At 46.8% G+C, this 18697-nt stretch overlaps 1 protein-coding gene and 1 non-coding gene across 14 annotated transcripts in view; one reads left to right on the plus strand and one right to left on the minus strand.

The window, feature by feature from the left end:
- Nucleotides 1–18697, plus strand: part of NEMP2 (nuclear envelope integral membrane protein 2) — a 41249-nt gene that overhangs the window by 11528 nt on the left and 11024 nt on the right. For 9 of the 13 annotated variants that reach the window (XM_072813514.1, XM_072813515.1, XM_072813516.1 and 6 more), the window contains exons 1-7: nucleotides 388–554; nucleotides 8625–8740; nucleotides 13555–13786; nucleotides 13908–13980; nucleotides 15280–15373; nucleotides 16198–16312; nucleotides 17092–17317. In XM_072813514.1, coding sequence (XP_072669615.1) covers nucleotides 455–554; nucleotides 8625–8740; nucleotides 13555–13786; nucleotides 13908–13980; nucleotides 15280–15373; nucleotides 16198–16312; nucleotides 17092–17317 — 956 coding nt within the window. In that variant the 5' untranslated portion in view covers nucleotides 388–454. Of the gene's footprint in view, nucleotides 1–387; nucleotides 555–824; nucleotides 1184–6636; nucleotides 6881–8624; nucleotides 8741–13554; nucleotides 13787–13907; nucleotides 13981–15279; nucleotides 15374–16197; nucleotides 16313–17091; nucleotides 17318–18697 lie in introns of those variants that run through there. The other 4 variants (XM_072813525.1, XM_072813524.1, XM_072813523.1 and 1 more) reach the window with 4 other exon arrangements.
- LOC140625938 (small Cajal body-specific RNA 20) lies at nucleotides 7422–7522 on the minus strand. The gene has a single exon (XR_012025202.1).

Below are 18697 nucleotides of genomic sequence, written 5' to 3' on the forward strand. Positions count from 1 at the left end.
CGCCTCCCCCTCCCCCCTCCTGGAGCGCCCCCTTCCCCTCCTCGGGTCCCAAGCCCCAGGCCGCAGCCGAGCAGCGCCCTTCCCCTCCCCCTGGAGCACCCACCCCTCCCCCTCCTGGAGCGCCCCCTTCCCCTCCCTCCCGCCCCCTCTTCCCCGCCCCCGGCCCGAAGCCCGCGGGTCCCGCCGGGGTCCCGGAAGCCCCAGGCCGCGGCCGAGCAGCGCCCCTCCCCCGGCGGCCCGCGCAGAGGCTGCCGGGACTGCGCGGCCCCTGCGCCCCCGACGGCGAGGCCCGGAAGCCCCGCGGCGGGAGGGGCGGGAGGGGCGGAGCGGGCGGGGCGGGCTGCCGGGAGCGCCCCCAGGCCGACGCGGAAGCCTCGCCGCCCCCCGCGGGCCCCGCCGTTTCCGTCCCGACGGCCGAGCCGGGCCCGCGGGCGCGGAGCTGGTCCCGGGCGGGATGCGGCCGCGGCCGGGGCGGTGGTGGCTGCTGCTCTGGCTGCCGCCTCTGTCCTCGCTGCCCGCGGGCGCCGTGCGCGGAGAGGCGGCGGCGCTGTCAGGTAACGGCGGGCTCTGGCGGCGGCGCACGCAGGCGCACACGGGCCCGGGCCCCGGCCCCGGCCGCGCTGCCCCGACGCCCTGAGGCCGCCCGCCCGGCTCCGCGGTGGCGGGGGAGCGGGGGGGGGGGGAGCGGGGAGGGAGGGGGAAGGGGGGCGAGTGGGGGCGGGGAACCCGGGAGCGGGCAGGGGGCGGGGCGAGCGGGCGGGGGCGGGGCGAAGATCCTGGGAGCGGGCAGGGGGCGGGGCGAGGATCCTGGGAGCGGGCAGGGGCGGGGCGCCTCCTCGTCCTGTCAGGCTCCCGGGGTCCCGGTCCCCGCTCAGCCCCGGCCCCGCCCCGGCCCCGGCCCCGCCCACCAACCCGTCGCCGCCTCCTTGGCCGCCTCTGCGCCCGGAGTCGCCGGGTGTGCTGTAAGCCGGGCTTAGCGCCCCCTCCAGGGAGGGCAGGGCCTTGTCTGAGGATAGAGACCCGGAGCACCTGCCCCAGCTGCCAGCCTGTCGCCCGACGTCGGGGAACCGTTCTCTGCCAGTTTTCATTGCACAGACGTTTGTGGAGTGCTCACTAAGTGCTGGCAGTGTTAGCAGGGCTCTCGATGTGCTCTCTTATGTGATAGCCTAGTCGCCCTGGGAGGGTAAGTACCCCCTACGTACCCATCTTATAGATGAGTAAAGAGAGGTGGGCTTCGTAGTAAGAAATGTAAGCCGTCTGTACATGAGATGGAAAAATAAATCACAAATACGCCTGAGAAGGAGGGTTTCTGAGCATGGCAGCAGCCAGGAAAGTGTCAGTAGCCCTGAACCAACCCCCGGAACCTTGACTTCTAGACATTCACGACCTCCCCCCGCCCCACACACACTTGTAGAAGTACCTTGGTCCAGGCCCAGCATCTTTATGCACCATGGTTTTCTCATCACTAAAACAAAGTTGTTCTATCGCAGAATGGTTTACAACATAACCCAATATTTCACATGTTTGTGTTACAACATTTAGTGTCCACTATGACTCCTGTTTTGTTAACCAAAGGGTTAAATGCTTTTCAGAGCTACTGTTCTGCCCAAGAGATGCAGGATGTACACCGAGTTGATAAAATTCTAGCCTAGAGCCAAGAAAAATGGCAAGTTGTGTAGCTTTATGGCAACTCTTGCCATCCCAGGTACGTGTTACAGCACAGGCTGTGGAGCAATCCTGGGTCCTGTGTGTGCAGGTGACACCACGTTGGAACCTCTGGACTGGACTAGGTCTGAGGAACGTTGCTGCTCTAAAAGTGGTTCTGTGAACTGAGATCGAACAGCTGGTGCTCCCCTTCACAATAGGGCCTGTCAGTCACAGAAGAAGCTTGCATCAGATGATACTAACTGTTGTAAAGTTCTCTCTCGAATGTACACACCCTTCCGTAAAATAGAGAATATCTGGAGCCAGGATGGCTTTCTGTCACCCTGTTTGGAGGAAAGTCAGAGGCAGGTGACATGGGAGAGGCAGGTAGTTGTCTGGCTGGAAGGAAGAGTTATTCATAGTGAACTATACGGTGATAGGCCACGGCCTGTGATCATCTATGGAGAAGAAAAATCAGTCCTCAAAGTTAGAATCAGCCTGATTGTGCATCAGCATCCGCTAACTTCAGATTTATTCTCTATGCACATTCTCAGAGAAACAAAAATCAAGATTTATATTCAAGTTTGGTTAAAAAAAAATAGGGTTAGAACAGAGAAGTTGCTTTCTAATTTTGGTGCTCCATGCTAACCCCTTTGAAAATGTCAATTGGCAAATAATACCCAGAAAAATCCTTCTTCTTCGAACTTTCAGGAGCTAAGTTTTGTTGGTTTTTGCTTTTTGCTCTTCTTGTTTTTTTCCCCTCCCCCCTTTCCAAAAGAAAAGCAGTTATAGGCCAAATGAAGAAAATAGCAGTCTAATTTAATAGGTGGCTTTTAAAATTTTATTATAGTTTCATCTGAAGTTATTTTCTTTCCATATGGGGGCCATGTAAAGGTTAAATTTTTAGAAGGAACGTTGCTGAAATATTTTTATGTTGGAGGTTGTTTAAGATCTGCTAAGATTTGAGGAGCGTTTGTGCTTTTTATTTTTAGCATATTCTGTAAGTAGGTTTAAGTACTACCTGCCCTTTTCTGAAATTTCGACTGAATATTTTTACCTTATGTATGACTAAATTCTTTAACTTAAATATATCCTTTTACATTTAGGAAAACTAATAAATGACAAAAGTGGTACAAAGGAGTAATTTTAAATGTAATTTATTAGTGAAAGCAGGTGATAACCCATCTGTCCCTTTTTTATATAAGCCACATAGTCTTAAATTAGATTAATTGAATATTTATAAATTGAGTGCTATTTAAGTGAACTAAGGAATGTCATTGGGTAGGATAAGCCTGACTCAAGTGCTTTGGTAATGTAAATGATTGTGCTTTGTCTTAGCGGTTTGGGCACCACTATCCAGAAAGTCAGAAGGCAGGGTTATTGCAGAATCAAGCAAACCTTTTGAGGCCTACAGGGCGTTATGGTGAGGATCCTTTCATGGCTCAGAGGTGCAGCCTTGCTGGGGGAGCTTATTAGTAAGGATGGCATTCAGGGTTGTCCCTGCAGATATTCCTAAGTGCTTAGGAGGTGAGGCAGAGCTGGGATACCCCACACTTCAGATTTTTGTCCGGATCCGGAATCAGGTTTGAGGAAGTGAATACCTAGGCTACGGGGCACCTTGTAGGGCAGAAACATACTCGGCCTCAAGGGAAGCTGTAGCTGTCCCTGGGCAGGAATTGTTCTCTTCTGATCAAATGAATTTTTTATTCATTTTTCTGAATCCCTAGAAATTCCCTTTTGTTTTCTCGATTGCACTAAGAGGGAGTTTTGTTGATTATCAGTGTGATGTCTTTGGATTTGCCTACAGCGACCTCCAAGAAGTTCCATCTTGGAGAGATGAACCAGCAAAGACTGAGGCCCCATGAAATAAGTGACACCTGCAGACGTGCAGGCAGCTTCCCAGACCTCAGGGCTGGATGGGCAGCTCCTTCAACAGCTGATGGAGTTCAGATAAGCCGTCCATCTGGCTAGGTCTTCTCTTTCCCACCCTTAGGTGGAGGTGGAGGAAGTAGATAGTGAAGTGTAAAGTGTTTCTAGAAGAAGCCTAGATAACAGTCTTGATCTTTACGGTCATTGTCTTAGGCTTGGCCTAACTAGCCGGTGGCTTCAGGTTTACACGAACTCATGTGAAGCTAGATCTGTAGTTTCTTGTAGCTGTGAGTTTCAAGTTCCTTAGTTAGGAGTCCTCTTGGGGGTTGAATGAGGGAGTTAACAATGAGGGTAGCCAGAGCACACCATGAAACGCTAACACCTGGCCTGTTATGTCTCGTATATTGTGTGAATTTGACATCAACTTCACTTCAAAAGCCAGAGAGCACTCTGGAGAATTCCAGGTGGAATACTTTACAACGTGCCTTTAGTAGTTTCCATAGGTATCAGTAGCAGAGCAGTCTACGCATCTATACTTAATTCTGTAGAGGAGCAAGAGAAACTCAGAGCCTGTTCCTTTCTTCTAACTGGGAGGTCCCTTATGCAGAACGCACTGATGCAAGCTTGTTGTCTCTTGCTTCTCTCTGCCCTTCTTTATCCCGGGAGGATAAAGAAGAAGATCCCTAGCCCAAGGGGTCTTAAGGATTACAGCTTTCGGCCCCGTAGTTAAGGTATGTGGATGATGGAGTAGAGTAAGGGGGAGATGGAGTCCGCGGGTTCTGTGGTGGGATGGCAGGGACACAGGCTGGATAGGACGTCGGATTACATCAGATTGCTTCAAGGGGAGGGCCGGGGTGCGCTTCCCTTTATGGTGCTGACTAGTGCCAGGCAGCCTTTTACAAAGATTGGCCAGGCTTTCATTGTCTCAGCTGTGCATGCCCGAATAACCCACTGACCCTCCCAGATTAAACACATACACAGAAGACAGATTTTTAAAGGCTGGGGGTACAGTAAAGAACATGCTGCCTCTAACTTCATGGAAAGACAGGGTATAAGCTGATAAAAATATGAGGAAAAAATAAAGCAGAGTGAGAAGCAAGTGGGTGAAAGGGGTTGGAATGTGCCATTTTAGACAGTGGGGTCAGAGAAGGCTTTCCTAAGAAGGTGACTTTTGGGCAAACCTAAATTACCAAAAGGAGCAAGCTCTGCCAAAATCTGGGGAGCAGATTGCATGTCAAGGAATTGCCAAGTAGGAAAACTTGAAGCAGGAATGGCTCAGCATCTCGAGGACAGGAGGGTTGGTGTGGCCTGAGCAGCTGCGAGGATGAGGAGGAGAGAGGGTCACAGTGCTAGATCGTGGAAGGGAGGGTGGATTTTTATTACAGGTGCAGTGTGAAGTCATCGGTTTTGAGCAGGTAAATGATGTGCTCTGATTGATGTTTTTAAAAGATCTCCATGCTGATTGGAGAATAGGTTGGAGGGGAATTGATATTTAGGGCAATTCCAGAAGCAGGGAAACCAGTAATCCTAGTGCAAGGAGACTGGCTTGGATGACAAAGAAGCATTTACTTCTAAATTCAGATTATTGCACTATACTTATATTACACCATCTTGCTCTTAAGAGTTAGAGATCTCAAATGATTTAGGAGATGGATTAGGACCAAGTGGAAACAAACTCATTGGAAGGCAGCATTTGTTTGCAAAGCTTGGACCCGGAAAGAGGATGTTCCCTCAAACCACGAACAAGAGCAGTAGTTCGTTCTCTGTGCTTCGGCCCCGGAGCCACCCTGCAGAAAAGCCCCTGGCCTGGAGCACCGGCCATGGGAGTAAACCCGAAGAAAGCACTGGCCGCCAGGGACCTTTCTTACAGTGGTCCGGGCTGCTGGGGTCTGTGGACCTCGGCCCCGCCCTCCCTCACCCGTCCTGCTCGAATGCTCCCTTTCCAACACAGGTAGGAGTTCCTGTCTTTTATTGAGGCCCCGGGGTCTAGTTGTGGACCCCGCCTCCTGGTTTAGCCGGGAGGCTCTGAGGAGGCAGAACGTGGGCTGCCCGAAGGCCCGTCCACAGCCTCCTCCCCGTCCTCCTCCGCTCTCACTGCCTGGAGGCTCTCACTATGTTTGGTTGCTCAGGTGCCCCCAGGTTCTCTTGCCTCTGACGTCTTTTCCACAGCCAGCTGCCAGCCCTTTGATGTCCGGGAGGGCCCTCTCCCCTGTATCCCTGGGCCGGGGGTAACCCAACGGCTCCCTCAGCACTAGCTCTGCGTCCTCCTTCTGGTCTCGTATATATGAACATGCCGTACTGGGGGACGGATTTTTAATTTTTAGTCTCCTATATTTAGCAGAGCACCTCTAGAGCCTCCTTCACGTGCCTTTTTGAGACCTGTCTCTTAGAATTTTGTATTTGCATCTTGACTCTCAAACTCTGCAAATGCGTTGGTATATTTAAAAATGTAAGCATTTCCTCCCAATGTTAAGAGTAAATTTTAAGTGATTTGATGGTGTCACATTGGAAAATACTGGATTCTCCTGTGACTTTCCTACTTTGTGTAACTTTGTGACCTTTATGCAGTCACATTGGTCGGTATTCTCTGCATCTTCTCAAGTGTGTCTCCACTCTCTTGGGCTCAATGCTTAGGATGCGTCTAGCTTGGGCACAGACCTACATGGGCTTCTTCAGTATCATTCCCCAAATGACTGTGACAGTTACTAGTTACTCAATCCTTCCCTAATTTTGGTGCAGCAGGTTGTTCTAGCTTCATTTCAGGTTTTTCTGGAGCAGCTGACCACACTTCCCATAGAAAAGTTGGGGGGCCCCCAGGCGCTCAGGGGTTGAGCGTCTGCCTTTGGCTCAGGGCGTGACCCCGGGGTCCTGGGATCGAGTCCTGCATCAGACTCCTTGCGTGGAGCCTGCTTCTCCCTCTGCCTGTGTCTCTGCCTCTCTCTGTGTCTCTCATGAATAAATAAATAAAAGTGGGGGATGGGCATAAGGCCCATTTTTCTGTGTGCCCATAGCATTCTCTGTGCCTGCTTCCTGTTGACAGACACAGTGATGACACCCTATCCTGGATCCAGAAGAATTTATGACTTTCATCTCAGTTCAATTTATTTTATTTTTTTCCCACAGAAAGTGGCTTATTGCTTTTAGAACAAAATGAGATGCTTCCAGAACTTTTGTTAGTGGAAAAAAAAAACTGTTAGAACCTGAAAACTTTTCTAAAACATTTGTCAGTTGATGGAAGTAAGCACTTCAACATAGAGAACTTCCTGCTTGCAACCGTGTGGAACCAGAGCTGTGGGGTTCGATACACTAACCACTCAGAGCTTGTGCTCGTGGCCACTGTTCCGAGTGTCACGTCTGACCTGCCCGGGTGCGTGCAGAGGCCCCCCCCCCATTCCCAGCTCTTGCTCATCACCTCCCACCTCACGTCCTATAGGGGATCCCGGCCTGTAGGGGATCCCGTGCGGGAGACCCAGCTGAGTGAAGGATGGAGTGGCCTGGCTGGCACCCGGCCTCACCCAGCAGGGAGGAGTGGTAATCCTCCCTGAGCTCGGTGGCCTCGGCCGTCCCGTCCGCAGCAGAATTCCCCACTCTGGACACCCTCTCCTCCCCCAGTGGTCCCCCTGGGGCCAAAGCCAATGTTTGGTGGGAGAGCAGGAGGTGAGAGGCTGCACTCCCTCACGGGCATCTTTATGGTAGACGCCCGCCCGTCTAGGTGCACGTAGGCTATTCCTGTGGGGCAGGCAGGGGCCAAGCTACGTACGTGGCAGCCCAGGCCAGGAGCGGCCCACGGGAGCCCGGCACTGTTCAAGGAGCCGGGGGCGGGGGAGGGGGTGGTGCCCACTCGAGGCCCCAGGCTGGCGGGCAGTCAGCAGGCCTGGAGTAGAGCAGGTGGGGCTCCCAGCAGCTCTAGATGCCTGAGGCTGGAAAACAAGCCTGCTGGCCGGCTTGTGCCAACACTGATCCTCAAAGACTGATCTTGGCCTCCAGCCCTGACTCAGGGGAAGAGGACGTCTTACTTCATTTTAAATTCAGAGGGAGCCACAGATAAAATGAATCCCATTACTTTACATGTTTCTTGCGGTATTTACCGTCTAATAAGGCACCTCGCTCTCCTCTTCTGTGTACTGTATTGTGTTGTATGTTATTTGTATGTTACATATGGATCCCAGATCATTCTCTGTCCTTCCCTCCCCGGCTCAGTACCTGAAAGCTGACATCTGTGGCCTGAGTCACCTGGGCTTCTTTGTCCTTTGGTTCCCATTGGGTTTGGCCAGTGAGGAGCCCTGATGGGAGGGCAGGAGAGAGGTTGAAGTAGTCCTATCTCCATCCGCCATTTTTTGTCATGTTTTGTCAGGGATTGCATCCATCAGACTGTCCTCCGGGTTTTAGTAGCTCCAACAAATAACACCAGGTCCTCCCTTTGCCATTTCAGGCCTCCCTTTGCCATGTTGAAGACTTCTTGCTGTCGTTGAGGTCTAGGAAGTTCACGGTGTCTTAGTTGACAGTGTTGATGCCTTAACTCTGTCCACATACTCCCCGACCTCTTCAGTAAAGCCTTCGTGAGTGTCAGCAGTTACCTGCTGAGACTTTGATGCTCACCTAGTCCATACTCCTTAAAGTAGTAACCACTGCTTACCTCTCTAGCTGCAGATGTTGAAATTCCGTCATAATTCCCCACACTCCATCTTCAGTGAACAACTGAACCACTTCTGTGATTTCCCTAATCTTGGTTTTGTACACACTTGCCACGCTCTAACCTTTCTTCTCTGTCTCGTGGCCTCCGACTTATCCTTTAGTGCTCCACCCACATTTCCTCTTCTCTAGGAAGCTGCCCCCAATTCTTGCCCTCTACTCCCAAGACTGAAGTGCCTATTCTCTGTGTTCTTAGACTACCTTCCATGTGTCATAAGAGTGTTGATGCTGGACTGTAATTTTTTGTCTGTCTATTGTAGGTTGGAAAGACTATAGGACTGTAATAACCATGTAGAAGAATCCATTGGTCAGAGCATGTAAAAATAGCATTATTCTTGTGAATTAAAAAGGAAAAAAAAAAGGGTATGATTCTGGGAAATTAAATATTTCAGAAATATATTTTCTTTTTCATCTCTCAGTTGCAAGGTGTAAAGCCCTGAAGGAAATGGATTTTATTAAGACTTCTGACTCAGACTGTTACTGCTACAATAGAAATTCCCAAATGGAGTGGAAATACATGTGGTCAACTGTGCAGGTAAGAGCCTATGTTTAAATCACATCTTAAGAGCTGAGAATTAAAATGTACTATTTCAAGAATTAAAAATATCTTTTATATGACACAGAGCAGTGTATCAGTATGAAAGGTGACTTGGGAATCACATAGAATGGCCTAAGGGAAAGGGATGTATGGAAGGGAATATTAACTCTTCATACTTTCCGTGAGCCCTTCTCCAAACCACTCTAAATAAATATGGTATCTAAGTGACCACGGTGTGCTCACTGTTCAGACACCACTCAGGACAACACCGTGTCTTCTACTTTCCAAAATAATTGCTATCCCAAGCCACTCACTCTCTGATCCCAGGTATGGCCAAGAGTAGTTTTTCTCAGTAGCCTAATACTTTCCTTTATTCAGCACTTAACATATTTATTAAGCCCTTGCTTAGTGCCAGGAGCATAGGCTTTTAGGATACATCAGTGAACAAAAGATCCCTGCTCCTATGTTTATACTCTTAGGGGTATAGGAGTATAGGGAATAGGCCATAAATGTAATAGAGAGGAAAATTATAAAACTAGTAAGTGCTATGAAAAAAAAGAAAATGTAGAGCAAGGGAGGCAGAATGAGGGAGGTAGGGAGCAAGTTAACAGTATAAAAAGGGTGGTCAGGGTAGTTCTTGTTGAGAAGGTGGTATTTGAGAAAGATTTTAATGAAGTTAGTGAGTTATCAAGATAATATTACCAAGAAAGAGTAGTCTAGCCTGAGGGAAAAGATAGGACAGCATATCAGAAGGAACATGACGTTGATTTGTACTGTTGCTGGTTATAGGCACCACTTTGGCCACCTGGTTAAGGTGGTATCTGGCAATTCACAGTTTTACCACTATGAAGTGACCATTGTACCCTTTGTAATAAATGATTTTTGAGGAGATAACTTAAAACTATGTAGAAAAAAAATAAAACTATGTAGATATCCTTTTCCTCATCAATTTTTCACTCTTTAGTTTTATCATCCATTGATGCTTGCATGAATCAGATATCATCATGACGTTAATCAAATGGTCATTTTCTAATTCCCTTATTCTTTCTACATTCATCAGTATTCTTCAATAGGGGAGAGTTTTTCCTTCTCCAGGTTATTTATATCCACATAGTGTTATGGATTGCCATTTCATTCAGTGGATTATAATCTATTACTTCATGGTTTATTTTGATATTCAGATTGTCCTGGATTTGACCAATAGGAGCCCCTTCAAAGTAGCTCATTTGTCCTTTTAATTTGTGCCTATCATTTGAGCATCTTCTGGCAAACAAGATGTTCCAGGCTTATTTTGTGATTTCTGAAACCCAGCTCTGGAATCATACTTTTTTTTTTTTTTTTTTTTTTTAAGAGATACTCAGAGTTAGGTGTGTTTATTAGTGCTGGGATACCATTGTCACATGTGTACACACACAGACATGTATATACATACATATGTGTACAAATCTATTTGTGATTCTCTATCTGTTGAAAACCATGAGTTTTGATATCTTCCATACTATGGGTTCATTCTAATGTCTCTCCTTGACATATTTGTAACTTTCTTCTCTGATAGTGGGAACTTAATTTTCATTATTCTCAGTACATTGATTTATTTGCCTAATGCTTGAATAGTAATTTGTTATTTATTTGTCAATATTTGTTTAGTGTTTATCTCTAGTTTAAGAGTATATAGACTACATACTATGCTCCAAAATTACTTACAAATTACAAATTACTACCCACCCCCCTTTAATATAGTTGTATTTTTCATTTGAAATATATTTAGTTTTGTTTCCATTTCCATTTGAAATATATTTTTTTTATTTGTTTTCAGGGTTTTCCCCTATCCTAATTGATTTTATTGTCATTTTTTTAGTGTGTATGGTATTAATATGGTTTAATGTACAGAAGTATTCTCAGAAAAGTGTCACTCCCTCTCTTTCCTCTACCTCTTCCTGCCCACCCCTTGTGAATAGTCTTACTAGCTTCTCTATGTCTTTCCTGTGTTTCTTTTTGCAAAAGTAAGCAGTGATGCATGTTTATAGACAGTAGAGGAAGTGAGTTTAGATGGAGGACCAATAGCTGAGCCTGGATCAGCCTTATATATAGGAAGGGAGAAAGGAGCCAGCAGAGGAGAGAGAGAAGGAACACAAAGTGAAGATGTCCAGGAAACTGTGGGAAGAAGGTGTTACAAGGAAAAGGGAGTGATCAGCAGTGCTAAATGCTGTTGATGGATCAAAAACGATGACTGAGAACGAATTGGTCATTTGATTTAGCAACATGTAGGCCACTGTTGACCTCGTCAGGGACAGCCTGTTGGGAATGAAACAATGATTGAAGTTTAAAGAGAGAATGGGAGAAAAGGAACTTAAGACTGCAGGTATGGCAACATTTTAAAAGAATTTGATTGTAGTGGGAAACAAGGGGATAGCTAGAAGGGAAAATGGAGTCAATAGAAGGCTTTTTTCCCCCCAATGGGAAAAATATCAACATGTTTGTATGCTGATAGTGTTGTAGGAAAGATGTTGAGGTTCAAAGCCAGTGACCAAGAAAGAATTCTTGAGATGTCTTTGGTGCAAAAGGTGGTTTTATTAAAGCACAAGGACAGGACCCGTGGGCAGAATGAGCTGCATGCACTGGGGTCGTGAGGAGTGGCCCATTCTATACTTTCAAGTTGGGAGGGGGTTAGGGACAGCGTAAGTCTCTAAGGAATTTTGGAAGCAAGGTTTCCAGGACCTTGAGGAGGCTACTATTGTTGGGGAAAGGTCATATATTACTGTCTAATAAACCTTACTCATGAGACTCTTCAGATGTATATCGGTGGGTCATATGTGAGGGGCATGATTGCCAGCCAACATGTATCTTGGGGGTTTAAAGATAAAGGAAATTTCTGAAGGAATTTTTATATGTTAAAGTAGACTTACAGGGTCCTGGGGGTCGGGCTAAGATTGCCTTTGCCTTTAGCAAAGTGTTAACATTAAGGAAGCTGAGTTTCTAGAAGAATGTTACTCTGCTTCTTTTGAGGACTTCTCAATGGGCTATAGGTAGTAAGGAAATTAAATTTTTCTTTTGCCTTTTTTTCCCGTATCAATAGGAATTGTCCAGTAGAGAGGGAAGAAGTAGTATTGGTAGGATGTCCTTGAGTAGATAAAGGTGATCTGATTCAGTGCCTTTAAAATCTCCTCTAAATCTCCTGTGTGGCAGAAAGTTCCTCCCCACAGGTAGGAAGCAGAGCACGTGCCTGCCGGTGCCCTCCAGTTGTTGAGTATGGGGACAGAAGCCTGTTGACATTGCCTTTTTCCATTTTCAGCCAAAAGTGCGGGTGGGGAGGAGGTGTTGGTATTGAGGAATAAAAAGCTGTTAAATCTTTGTAATACAGATTGGAGGGTAGATAGGAATGTATGGTCTGATCACCTGTAGCTTCAGGTCCCACTTCAGTTTCATGCTCATGGGTGTGAAGTCAGACTGCCATGCATTTATCTAGTACCATTTGGTGGTGCAAAGGCAAGAGTGGAATGGGCAGAGAGTTGGATTTTGCAGGTAGGTGTGACAAAGCAAGAGTGGTGTAAAGGAGTCAGGGGTACATGCAAGAGAATGATTTATAACTATCGATCATGGAATTTAGCTGGATAAGAAGGGGCTAAGGACATCAGACGGGTGAGGAGCAGGGAAAAATGCTTGACCTATGGTGGGGTCAAAGACTTCCTGGGGTCAAGGTACTATAAGGGGCATGCTGGAAAGGTAGGAGTTGGTGGTCAGCCAGCAGGATGCCTGAAACAACCTGTAGAGGGGCTGTAGTTTGGTAATGACAAGGTCCAGAGTGTGGCCCACTGGAGTGGTTAGCTGAGGTCAGGCAGAGAGTGTTAGGGGAGAAGCTCAAGATGCCGAGAATCAGAGAATTGGAAGGAGTTTGGTGTATTGTGCATATCGATCCCTTGAGAGGTATGACAGGAAATAGTAGTAGAGCAATGGTGAGCCAGGAGCTAAAGTCCATGAGAAGTGAGGGTAGGTATTGGGTTATAGCACCTGATGCCTGGTTTTCTGGCTTGCCTTACTCGTGGACAAAGAAGAGGAACAGAGAGGGACAGGCAAAGGCAGCAGCACAATTGTCATTTAGTGATCACTGGATTGTCACTGTCTGCTTAGTGCTTTTTTTTTTTATTTTTTTTTTAAATTTATTTATGATAGTCACACAGAGATAGAGAGAGAGAGAGGCAGAGACATAGGCAGAGGGAGAAGCAGGCTCCATGCACCGGGAGCCCGACGTGGGACTCGATCCCGGGTCTCCAGGATCGTGCCCTGGGCCAAAGGCAGACGCTAAACCGCTGCGCCACCCAGGGATCCCTGCTTAGTGCTTTTTTGTGAGACCTGAGTGGTATCTGTGGTTGGATTCTTCTCTGGGGGGCACGAGGAGGGAAGCCTGAATCACGTATGCTTGGCTGATCTGGAGGAAGTGCTTTTCCTCAAACACAGTAGAAAATGATAGAAATATAAACCTCGTGATAAACCAAGGAGTTTGCCACCTATTACTTTCTGTCGTCCTTTTTCACATGTCCCTTGGCCACAGCAACTTGCTAGAAGGGAGTTGAATCACCTACAACTCAGGGGAAGAAACATCCACTTTCAAAAGTCTATGCTCCAGTATGTTCGAACTAAACAGAGATCTGTAGGTCCACGGCTGGGAACCCTGGGACTGTGGGACATCTACTCAGATGTCATTCTTTAGTCAGTTCTCTTGGGCTCTCTCTATTCACCTGCTCGTGACTTTAAGGAACTTCAGAGACGTTTTAACTTCTGTGTTTATAGATTTGTTTGCTCTTACTTTATAGGTGAAAATTACCAGTTCAGGCCTGTTCAATATTGTATACATCACAGAAAAATATAATTGTCAGTATCCAGAAACCATTCTATCTTTAATCAAGTGTATGATTCATAATTTTTGGACACCAAAGATGTCTAATGAAATAACCATAATCATCAATCCATATGGAGAGACCATGTGCTTCTCTGTGACGCCTGTCAGGAAGAGATTTATGTATACAATTAGTGTGAATCGAAATCGTAAGTCTGTTTTCATTATATTTGATTTAGCTTTTCTGGAGTGACATTTCAGTAGATCGACTTGTTTCACTAACTACACTGACACAAAATCTTTGTTTGTTGTGTGTCTTTTTTACTCCAGTTGTAGATTTCCAACTCTGCTTTGTGTTTGTGGCAGGCATTTTCCTCTTCTTTTATGCAAAGACCTTGAGTCAGTAAGTATGCATTTTTTGCTTTCTTAATTTTGTGAATTAAAAAGGGGCTAGCACAGTTTTGACCCTATGCTAATAAATATTTCCACACTGGCTTATAGTTCTTGCTTTAGGTTGTACAGACAGTAGGTCTGAAGATGGTGCCAGAAAGGCCTTTAAAAACCCATAGCAGTACACGTGATATGTATGTGTATATTACAGAGTGCGTTTACATGCATTATTCTGTGTCAGGTGTTAATACACAATTTTTTTTATTTGATCCTCCTAACAATTACGTAAGTTCTGTATTATTGTTCTCATTTTATAGATGAGAAAACCAACATTCATCATGACATGACTAGCTCTTGCTAGGACTGAGATTTATACTCAGGTCTTCTGATGCCAGATGCTGCTCTCTCTCTTAGATTCAGGCTGCTTCCAGGATTTGTAGCTCTGGTACAGAAGGTTGATTTTTTTTTTTTTTTTAAGATTTTATTTATTTATTCATAGAGACACAGAGAGAGAGAGAGAGAGGCAGAGACACAGGCAGAGGGAGAAGCAGGCTCCATGCAGGGAACCCGATGTGGGACTTGATCCCGGGTCTCCAGGATCATACCCCGGGCTGTAGGCAGCTCTAAACCGCTGAGCCACCGGAGCTGCCCCAGAAGGTTGAATTTACCAAGTACCTGACTCTTGCATAAACGTGTTATCCTGATATTCTGTATATTACAACTTCTCTCATGAAAAGGCACTTTTTTCCAATAACATTTTCTTTCTTAAGCTTTTTATTCCTCATATTGTTTATCTTCCTTGTAGTATAATCATGTTTAATGTAAGGCATGACCTTTAGAAACCCAATGTTAGTTACGTAGCCTGAGGAATAAAGCTTGGACTCCCCAGGAACCAGACTGCAAGCCTGCACCCTTCGGTTGGCAGATACCGACTTGGGGAAGGTCTTTAACTTCTCAGTGCCTTCGTTTTCTCCTCTGTGAAATTTAGACATGGATAGCCGTCTCACAGGGCCGTCGTGAATGCGTGCCCAGCTTGCAGACCAGTGCCTGCTACATGATAGGTGCTCAGTAATTTTTCTGGCATCAGATACTAAACATAGAAGGTAACGCCGACATTTTGAGTTAGTGGCCAGCTATTTACCGTAAATTGCAAGTACAGACTTCATTTTATGAGTATAGCATGTAATTAAAGCTACCATCTGAGTTTTTCTCCTTGGTATTCTTTCTGGCTACTGTCATCAGGTTAAGCATGGTTTTAATGCTGAAAGTGCCGTGTAGCATTTAAATGGCTTTTATCTGCTTGTCTTGACAGAAGTCCTATTTTCTATTACTCTTCCGGGACCGTGCTAGGTGTTCTAATGACATTAGTCTTTGTCCTGCTGCTGGTGAAAAGGTTAATTCCCAAGGTAGGCATACTGTGTATAAATGAATGGAAGAGGGAAACCATGATCTCATAGATATGAAAAATTGATCCAAGTTAATTCACACTGATTATGGTTCCTGATTCAAACTGTATTTCTACATTGTATAAACTGACTTTAAAATGAATCTTTTTCTAGAGATTCCATTTTTATTTGTTACTGTATATATCCTCAAGTATTAAGTTTTGGTGATCCTTTTTTTGAGACCTTTTTACTTTTTGGGTAATACATTTTTCTTATGAGTGGCCAGGGACTGATCTATGCTGAGTAGAAATTTGTCTTGGTCTTAGCAGAGCTGAGGAATGTCATGATGCTGAACCGTCAAGGCCTTGAATAACTACATTGCTACATCTGGGGATTTCTTCATTATTATTTGTTCCCCAAAACACATTTAATGAAAGAATGCTCTGTACTGAGTCGGGAAGAAATATTAGTTCATGATGATCATGTTGCAGATACTTGGTTAAAGCTTACAACACTGGCATATTTTGAGATAAATTTATTTTCTTTAAAGAAGTGCTTCTCCCACTTTAGTGTACATATGAGTTACCAAGAATCCTGTTGAAATGCAGATCTGACTAGGAGTCTACCGTGGGACTCAAGAGTCTGCATCCCAGCAAGCTCCCAGCTGATACTGATGCTGCTGGTTCACGAACCATAACTTTAACAAGACTCTAGAGAGTATCTTGAATTGACTTCAATACAATTTGATGTAGAAGTTTCCAATACAAAGCGTTTATTTGTTTGCTCCTATTTTTGTGAGAGTGAATGAACCAAAAACTGTGTCATTTATTTTCTTCCATACACAGTATAGCACCTTTTGGGCTCTAATGGTTGGTTGTTCGTTTGCTTCAGTTTATTTTGTGTACCGATTCACGGAGGATCTGAAGTGGCTATGGGATGAAAACAGAATATATATATTAGGTAGGTAATTTTTTAAAAAATCCCGTTATTGGGGATCCCTGGGTGGCGCAGCGGTTTGGCGCCTGCCTTTGGCCCAGGGCACGATCCTGGAGACCCAGGATCGAATCCCACATCGGGCTCCCGGTGCATGGAGCCTGCTTCTCCCTCTGCCTATGTCTCTGCCTCTCTCTCTCTCTCTGTGACTGTCATAAATAAATAAATAAATAAATAAAATTTAAAAAAAATCCCGTTATTGCTAAAGCTGAAAAATATAGCACTTTTGGTGAAACACTTGGTGGATTACGTAAGTGATGTGTGTTTCACAGTGGATCCCAGCTGGAGACGCAGAACAGCTCAGCATCCCACCATTACTAACGCAGAAGGTGAGCACTGGATCAGGGGTGCAGCCTGGTCCCACCACTCTTAAATTATATTTTCCTTTTTTAACTAGAAAGTGACAATAAAAAGTAGGGTCTGTAGCCAGCTGTGACATATGTTGAGGCTTATTCCTGACCAAAGCAACCATGATAGCATTTGCCCATCTAGGACTCTGCACTAAAAAACAAGTATATATCATTGTAATTTATTATTAAATATACCTAATTATTACAAAAGACAGCATAGTATCTTACATGGAAGGAATAAATAGCCCTGTATATGTTTTTCAACCTTACTTCTTTAGAAAAAGAAGACAGAAGTGAAGGCTTTCTGATAGGTTGTTAGCTTAAGTCAAGGCTCTGTCAGGATTTTTCATAAAGCTATTCAAGTTCAAATTTTCAAATTCTTCTGCTTTTCTACAGGCTATGTCCTAATTGTGGGATTTCTCAGCTTTGCTGTTTGTTACAAACACGGGCCCCTTGTTGACGAAAGGAATGTGAATCTTCTGACGTGGACGCTGCGGCTCCTGGCGCTGCTTCTGATCTACTGTGGTGTCACTGTGCCCCAGTGCGCCTATGCGGTTATGATCCTCATCCTGTCCTCCGGGAGCCTCTGCTACCCATTGAAAGCATTCAGTTATATGAGGTGGTGCGTATCTTTTTTTGCCTTGTAAATTTGACATTTTGAGCTCTGGTTTTATTTATTGTTTTGGGAAGCTTCTTGCACGTGTCCTATTTAGTCTCATAATTAACTAGCACGTTTCATCTGGAGGTCTGAGAGAGGACGGAGAACTTGAGCATTGAATCCCATCTCCGTTTCTAGTCTTTGTTTTTCAGAGGACTTCCCTCGATTACGAGGTAATCCTAGCTCCCCCGGAATTCACTAAAATCAGTGGCGGAGTCGGTTGCAGTCTGGGTCGCCTAAAATTTCTACTTTCATCCTACAGTTCCTTTCATTAGGGCCCAAGATTGCTTTAAAGACATTTGTTGTCCTTATGAGACAGAGCTGGAGAAGTGAAGGTATTATTTATGTTCAGGAGGTTTTCTTAGGTATTGAGATGAGGCAGCCTCTGTGGTCTCAGCTTTGCTGCGTTCTCCTTAGTCACGGAGTCTGATCACCTGTTTTTTGCGTCAGGTGCACAGAGAAGGAGACGCTCCTACCCTTGAGGTGTATTTGCTGACACATCAGCAAAAGTTCCTGTATCTCTGAAGCGTTAAGATCTGCCTGCGCAGGGGCTGTGGCACAGAGAGTTCAGGAACTTTCCTGAAGAAGAAATTACTAGGCTGGATCTCCGTGAATTGAAACCGCGAGGCGCATAAGCGTAGAAAGGCGTTTCCTGAGAGGGAGGAAGGCCAGGAGGCAGGCGAGGGAGGGGGCACTGGCCGGGGTGGGGGCCTTCACAGGCGGGGTCAGGGGGCCGGAGCCAGGGCGGCCGTCCGCCTTGTCCGCCTGCTGCCCGGAGCGTCCCGGTGCGGGTGCTGGGGGCCGCGCGCGCTTCATGCCCGGAGCCGGGTCCGTGTGGTGGGTTAGTCCGACCGAGAGCTGCTGGACCATGTGCGACTCGCCAGCGGCGCTCTGGTTTCCCCGGGGTCACCCCGTGGGCCGCTCGCCGCGAGCAGCTCGTTGACCGTGCGGTGACCTGCGGCGACCTGAGGGACGCGCCCCGCCTCCCGTTGCTGCTCCTGTGAGGAAGTGAGGCGCAGAGGCTCCGCCAGGCCCGCGGCTGGCCGTGCACGTGCCCGCGTCCGCGTGTGGCGCCGGCCTTGAGGGAGGCACGGGAAGGGGGGAAGGGGGTCCGCCCGCCCGCCCGCCCAGGTGGCCCGCAGCTCCTCGCCGCTGCCGACCCCGCGGAGGATCCACGCTCGCGACTCGCCCGGGTGTGGGCGGCCTTGCCGAGGCCTCAGCCGCCGGGACGTCCGCGGGGGACCTCGTGTCCTCGGGTCGGCACCGTCCTCACGAGCCTCCCCTTGGGCTTTCCTGACTGGAGCAGTTTCGGGCCGCCCCTCGGTCCGCAGCGGCGGCGGCGGC

The sequence above is a fragment of the Canis lupus genome, chromosome 36 (assembly GCF_048164855.1).
Source record: "Canis lupus baileyi chromosome 36, mCanLup2.hap1, whole genome shotgun sequence".
In the NCBI taxonomy this organism is placed as follows: Eukaryota; Metazoa; Chordata; class Mammalia; order Carnivora; family Canidae; genus Canis; species Canis lupus.